This window comes from Odocoileus virginianus, chromosome 17 (assembly GCF_023699985.2).
Source record: "Odocoileus virginianus isolate 20LAN1187 ecotype Illinois chromosome 17, Ovbor_1.2, whole genome shotgun sequence".
NCBI classification, from domain to species: Eukaryota; Metazoa; Chordata; class Mammalia; order Artiodactyla; family Cervidae; genus Odocoileus; species Odocoileus virginianus.
In genome coordinates, this window is record NC_069690.1 from 19089389 (window position 1) to 19095918 (window position 6530).

Sequence of the window (6530 nt, forward strand, 5' to 3'; positions counted from 1 at the left end):
CTCCTACGCTGCTCGAGGTTCTTCTGCTGACAGAAGTCGGACGCTAAGAGAAAGATTTTGCCGCTCGGCCTCGTGGGAAATGTAGTCTTTCATGAGGCAGGGCTAGAAAGGCCTTTTACAAAACTTTGGCAGGAGAAGAATAAAACACGGTGAGTATCGGAGTCCAAAACGATTGTGATGCTCACACAAACTCTGAATACACTTTCCCCCGTTTTCTTAGTCTCGGGCCATCTCCAGAGAGGATCCAACCCCAGCCCACCTCCAACGTCCCATACTCCTCCGCTCTGTTTGGGCCGATCTAGCTCTCTCCCGCTCGCTCGCCTCTCCGCCGCTCTGTCCAATCGTAGGTGCGTTCCCAGCAGTTCCCGGAGTGCCTTGCGTCTGCCATGGCTGCCTACAGCTGGCGCGGGGCTGTGCTCCTCAGAACCGTGTCGAGACTTTGGCAGCCAGGTCCTGATGTCGCAAGGGAATGGATGATCCGGCTCCCCTCTCTCTTGGGCTGTCAGCGGAGGTGCGTTTCCTGTGTAGCGGGCCCGGCCTTCTCTGGTCCCCGCCTGGCTTCGGCTTCACGCCCTAATGGCCAGAACTCAGCCCTGGATTGCTTTCTCGGACTCTCTCAGCCAGACAACTCGTTGCCTTTTCGCGTCCCCGCTGTGTCGGTGCACAGAGGTAAAGAACGCAGATAGATCTGTCCGCGACTGTCACGGCTTTAGCACAGCAAGTCCCGTGTTAGGAAGACCCCTCAGCCTCTGGGGCTATCATCTTTGGCTCTGTATTGTAGAAAACGATCTTGAGGACCCGAGAGATAGAGGCGAGCAGTGAAGGATCTCACAGGAAAGAGATACTAGGTTCTAAGAGTTTTCGAGCTAGAAGGAACCAGCGACGCCCACAAAGAGCAGGAAATTGAAGGGCCACAGGCATGGCAGAGTTGTGGCTCTCTCTCCCAACGTAGGGTGCAAACTCGACCCCAAAGTGTCCCATCTACTTATCAAGACACGGAGTTACAGTTGGTCCTTGAGCAACTGGGGACAGAGATATTAAAGATGCTGAACCCGCGCAATCGAAAGTCCTTGTATAATGTATTATTGGCCCTCCATATAATGGAGGGGGGGCGGAATCCTGTGTGTAAGTGGACTAGCCCAGTTCAAACTCATGTTGTTTGAGTGTTAAATAGCACTCTCTATTCTTAAAGTAGCATAGACTAGAGGCTGAACACAAAAACTGGTCATTGCGATGCAGTCATAGGAGCGAATACCGAAAGACTAAGAAAGCTTGCAGAGCTTTCATCGTACCCTTAGTAGGGTGAGACAGCTGAGGGAGTTTCTGGCTTTATCTGGTATGGTGATACTTTCACACATGTGCATACATTTACTGGGCACAACTACACAATATGATTCCACAAGGTTATTGAGTGCCAGGCGTTGTGCTGAGATGTTTTACACAACTGTCAGTTGTCAAAAGAAGGTTATACATTAATTAAGTACCATTGATATCATTTCTGTTTTACATATGACAAAAGGAGAAAATTTGATAAAGGCATATAAACAAACTAATAGGCAAACAAAATCTCAAAGCCAGGTCTCGACTTCAACCTGGCGCACTAATCTCTTATCCATACTCTTTTTGTGGACAGGTAGGGCTGTGTACCTGATGGGGGATCCAGATTGCACTGCCTCTCAATCCCCTCCTGTCCCCTCATGCAGATGAGCAAGATCTCCTCTTGGTCCATCGCCCCGACATGCCTGAGAACCCCCGAGTCCTACGAGTGGTCCTCCTGGGTGCCCCAAATGCGGGGAAGTCTACACTCTCCAACCAGCTGCTCGGCCGAAAAGTATGCTGCATCCTTGACCCTTCCCCCTCCCCTTTTCATTTCTCACGTCTTATTGTGCCTTTGTGGATTGTTCCACAGGGATCCAGGACCTCACTTGGGATTTCTTTCTTCCTGGCAGGTGTTCCCTGTCTCTAGGAAAGTGCACACCACTCGCAGTCAAGCTCTGGGGGTCATCACAGAGAAAGAGACCCAGGTGGTGGGTACTTGAAATGGATGTCCAGCAAACAGGACAGAGGGTGAAGCCAAAACAGTCTTCCTTAACGATTGGACCCTTCAAAAATGATTTTTAGATTCACTTTTCTTAGGGAAGGGGGCGCTTCTTCGTTTAGACCTGGAGCAGTTCTCTCTCTTGCCTTACCCCTCTGGTATCTAGTCACAGAGGTCTCATTGCCTCTTTACTGCTTCCTAATATTCCATATATTTACAGTTGTCCTCCTCCTCCTAGATCCTGTGTATTGACAGTAGTAAAACAGCTGGAGGATAAAAATATAAAGTCAGCTCAGCCAAGAAGTGGGGGCAGGCTCCTGACATCAAGGGTGGGTGGCTTTTTACTCCCCGGTCATAATCTTTCTTCCTGGGGTTGGGGACCTGGGCATCTCTTTCCTGATTTTAGATTCTACTTGACACACCTGGCCTCATCAGCCCTGCTAAACAGAAAAGGTAACAGCTGGGGGAACAGGGAGTCATTGGGGGGAAAGGTGTTGAAGAGAGAGTGGGGAGATTCCATCCTAGGGGCTGGGAAACCCCCTTGTCACACCCCACCCCTCCTCAGGAATGCATCACTCACCAGACCCTTCCTGACCTACGTGTCTCTGTCCCTTAGACACCATCTGGAGCTCTCTTTGTTGGAAGATCCTTGGAAGAGCATGGAATCGGCTGACCTGGGTTAGGTTCAGGCTAGGAATCTGAGACCCAGTTTACATGATCATGGCCTGTCTTCTTGGTAGCTTGGGGGGTTGGGGGTTGGCCAGATCCCATACCCTGGAAGTTTTTTTTGGGGGGTGGGGGAAAGGGTGATCATAACCTTATCCTCCTCCATACACTGCCAACTTCCAGTTGTGGTACTTGTGGATGTCTCAGACAAGTGGACTCGGAACCAGCTCAGTCCCCAGCTGCTCCGGTGCTTGACCCAGTTTTCCCAAGTCCCCAGCATCCTTGTCATGAACAAGGTGAGCCCCACCTACCTGAGGAAGGGGTCTGCTTCAAAGCCCCCATCTCACTGACTACAGTCTTCTGCCCATCACCCACCCCCAGGTTGATTGCCTGAAGCAGAAGTCTGTTCTCCTAGAGCTCACAGCCGCCCTCACTGAAGGTGTAGTCAATGGCAAGAAGCTCAAAATGAGGCAGGCCTTGCACTCACAGCCGGGCCCCCATCGCCCTAGCCCAGCAGCTCAGGGCCCAGACGTGCAGCCTGTGAGAGACCCTCAGCGGATGGGCTGGCCCCACTTCCAGGAGATCTTCATGTTGTCAGCCCTAAGCCAGGAGGATGTAAAAACACTGAAGGTCAGTTAGCCTGGCTCTTGGTGTCCACCAGGTGAAGACAAGCCTCAGAGTTCCTCCTGAAAGTAAGAGTGAGAGGGAAGTCCCACTTGGGACTGATATGCTGACCTCTTCCCTCTCTGCCCATAGCAATACCTCCTGGCACAGGCCCAGCCAGGGCCCTGGGAGTTCCACAGTGAGGTGCTCACCAGCCAGACACCTGAGGAGATCTGTGCCAACATGATCAGAGAGAAGCTCCTGGAGTACCTGCCCAAGGAGGTGCCCTACAACATACAACAGGTGTGGGCACAGTGAGGGGTCCAGGGGCTCCACCTGGAGCAGGACAGCTAGGTCCTCAAGAGCAGGGCTAGGGAACCTGCTGACCAGTCACGATGTCTCCCTGTGCAGAAAACAGAAGTCTGGGATGAAGGGCCAAGCGGGGAGCTGGTGATCGAGCAGAAGCTTCTGGTGCCCAAAGAATCTCACATGGTGAGCAGGGCTGGGCTTGGAGGAGGGACCAGGACTGTTAGGCAGGGGTTCTTCCAGACTGCCTGATAGCCAGCTCATGGCCCTCTCTTTTACCCCACCCTCAGAAGATCCTGATTGGTCCAAAGGGGTACCTGATCGCTCAGATCGCACAGGAGGTGGGCCGTGACCTCATGAACATTTTCCTCTGTGAAGTTCAGCTCCGGCTGTCTGTGAAACTCCTCAAGTGACCACCCTCCGCTGTCTTTTCCAAGGCGTCCCCGCCCAAGCTGCTGGCGGGAGCCACTAACCAGAACTGCCTGCAGGGCCTGGGGCCAGGCATGGACGCCGACAGGCTGACCGACTCCTGGCTGGCCTGGCCAAGTCTGCACCACATCTGCCGAGTCATGCCTTCTGCTGGAGGAAGGAACCTGCCTTAGCTGGGTTCCCAGGTGGTTCCTCTGCCTGGGGCTATAGCTACTTGGGTCTTAGAAGCTGGCCCTTTGGTGCAGAGCACTGCATCCCACTGGTTTTGGGCCCAGAGTCCCTGTGTTGCCAGTTGTCGGCAAAGAGGAGAACTTTCCCCTCTCCGCTCAGTTCGTCCACCGCACAGCTGTGTAAGGACCCATGTGTCCTGAGTGAGAGAGTGCCGCCCATCTGCTCCTCAGGTCCTTGATCCCTCCCACCCCACCCCATCTCCAGTCTGAAATGCGAATAAAGTTCAAAGACAAACATTCTGATTCTCATCTTTATTTCTCTAGAACGGGAAAGAGAAAACTCACCCATTGCCTCACCCCCACCCCGTGGTCTGAGCTGGAGCCTCCCTCCCTTTGGTAGTCTGCTCCAGGGATCCGAGCAATCTTCTTGGCACGTTTTCTGGGTGCAGCAAGAGAACCGTTACCATTACTAAACTCAGTAATGGTAACGGTTTCCTCGCCATCCCCAAGTGCCCTGGCGGTCGGCAGGCTGTGATAGGCTGAGCAGTGAGTGTGGTGGGCTTACAGCAACCCCTGGCCTCCTCCGCTGGCTCCAGAGCTGGGAGCACCCGGACTAGTACATCATCTATACTGTAGTGTCTCATCGCAAACTTACAGTATATGATGATATCCCAGTCAGGGCCCTGCGGGAGGCGCAGGGAGCTGGCTCAGAGAACACAGGGCAGACAGAGCCAGGCACTGGGGGCAGAGCAGGACAGGGCCAGGCTGGACACAGAGCTCCCCACTCCCTGGGAGACATCTCGACTCTGGTCAAGGACACCCTGAAGGGGACTGATCCAAACAGCCCTTCAGAGCTAGGGTCTGTTGAGAACTCCTTAGGGACCCAGCGCTGGTGTGAAACAAGCCAGAGATCACAATGAAGCTGAAGATTCCCTCTGATCAGACCCACAAGCAGACAAAGCCAGAGGAGGAACACTTACCTGGAGCTGAAACTGTAGACCAAGGAGGCCTTTAGAAGTAGGGAGGCCCTTCCCTGCCTCTCCACACAAGTTGCTCTCTTTTTAATGCACCGGCTGGCCCCTCCCCTTGGGTGGGGTACTTTTCCCGGGCTCTGGAAGGCTCTATCTCTTAACCCTTTCCTTTCTAGTCTCTTTGGACTGAGGATCAGTGGCCCTTCAACCTATTAGGCCCTTTGTCACATATTCTTTTATGGAACTTGTTAAGCCTAGGAGCCACCCTCCACTCTCATCCCCATGAAACTGGTCACCCATCTGCTGGGAGGAGAAAAAAAAACAACCTCACCCCAGCCATCCTTCAGGGCTTAATTACTGATCAGAGCCCTGGGAAAGTAATGGTGGTGAGTTCTGGTGTTAGGAATGTAAAGATTACTCCTGCCAATGCAGAAGACTTAAGAGACAAGGGTTCGATCCCTGGGTTGGGAAGATCCCCTGGAGAAGGGAATGGCAACCCACTCCTATATTCTTGCCTGGAGAATTTCAAGGACAGAGGAGCCTGGCAGGCTACAGTCAATGGGATCACAAAGAGGTGAACACGACTGAAGTGACTAAGCATGAGTGTTAGTTTGAATCTCTGTAAGGCAGGGAGGGTCCTGACAGCTGGATCTTGGGGCAAGCTCTCACCTAAATTCCAGTCCCCAGGCCCCTTCTAGAAACCTTCTAGGTTTCTGCTGAGCCTGAGGCCAGAACCCTTGCCAACCTCTGCCGTGGCAAGGTCCTGTAAGTGGAGGGGTCCTCTGCTAGATGTGAGGGCAACTGAAACCCTAGCTCATGTGGGAGCCAGCCTAGGAATGGGTAGGGGCCTGTTTTTCAAAGCTCAGGGCCCCTAGGGTGACAGCCTGGCCATACTGGTTCTCTGCCTCTGGGGAAGCTGAGACTCTTGGGGAAGCAGCTTCTCCAAGCAGGGCCTCTGTGACTTGGACTCCCATGCTGGGGAACACGTGGGCCCCTCTGCTTCCCCTCCTTCCTCCCTCCTAGACCATCTGGTGTGTGTGCTGGGAGGCAGTTACACCCCTCTGCAGGGGGCAGATGAGGCCAAGATGGGGAATGAGAGGGAGAAACTCAACCTGCTTTTGGTTTCTTGGAGATATTTTACCCCCTGTCACAGAACCTTGGCACATGCTCTTCCCTGTTTGACACAATCTTCCCTCATTTCTTGTCTCATTCACTCCTGTTCTCTCTTTAGATCTTGAAGTGTCATCTCTGCAGGGAAGTTTTCCCTGGCTAAATTCCCCTGTTGCAGGCTGACCTATTTGTGTGGTTATTCACATTAAGCAAATTTTCACAAGGGCCCGCTTTATT

General features: G+C 53.0%; 1 protein-coding gene across 4 annotated transcripts; it reads left to right on the forward strand.

Moving 5' to 3' along the window:
- The first annotated feature begins 360 nt into the window (after window positions 1–360).
- On the forward strand, window positions 361–4509 carry ERAL1 (Era like 12S mitochondrial rRNA chaperone 1). 4 transcript variants are annotated; one of them, XM_020884740.2, is made up of 11 exons: window positions 361–669; window positions 1704–1831; window positions 1950–2027; window positions 2445–2491; window positions 2655–2716; window positions 2888–3000; window positions 3086–3334; window positions 3461–3610; window positions 3719–3799; window positions 3904–3954; window positions 4051–4509. In XM_020884740.2, exons 1-11 carry the CDS (start codon window positions 387–389, stop codon window positions 4213–4215), a joined length of 1407 nt encoding a protein of 468 aa, XP_020740399.2. In that variant the 5' UTR covers window positions 361–386; the 3' UTR covers window positions 4216–4509. The 4 variants fall into 4 exon arrangements, with proteins under 4 accessions (XP_020740399.2, XP_020740400.2, XP_020740401.2 ...); XM_020884741.2 differs by having other exon boundaries at window positions 3907–3954; XM_020884743.2 differs by having other exon boundaries at window positions 421–511.
- Window positions 4510–6530: the final 2021 nt, after the last annotated feature.

Excerpts from the sequence above, each read along its gene's own strand:
- ERAL1 (XM_020884740.2), top strand. The coding sequence starts at position 387 with ATGGCTGCCTACAGCTGGCGCGGGGCTGTGCTCCTCAGAACCGTGTCG. Across the intron at positions 3,001-3,085 it reads GCATCCTTGTCATGAACAAG|GTTGATTGCCTGAAGCAGAA; the intron begins GTGAGCCCCACC and ends ACCCACCCCCAG. Across the intron at positions 3,335-3,460 it reads AGGATGTAAAAACACTGAAG|CAATACCTCCTGGCACAGGC; the intron begins GTCAGTTAGCCT and ends CTCTGCCCATAG.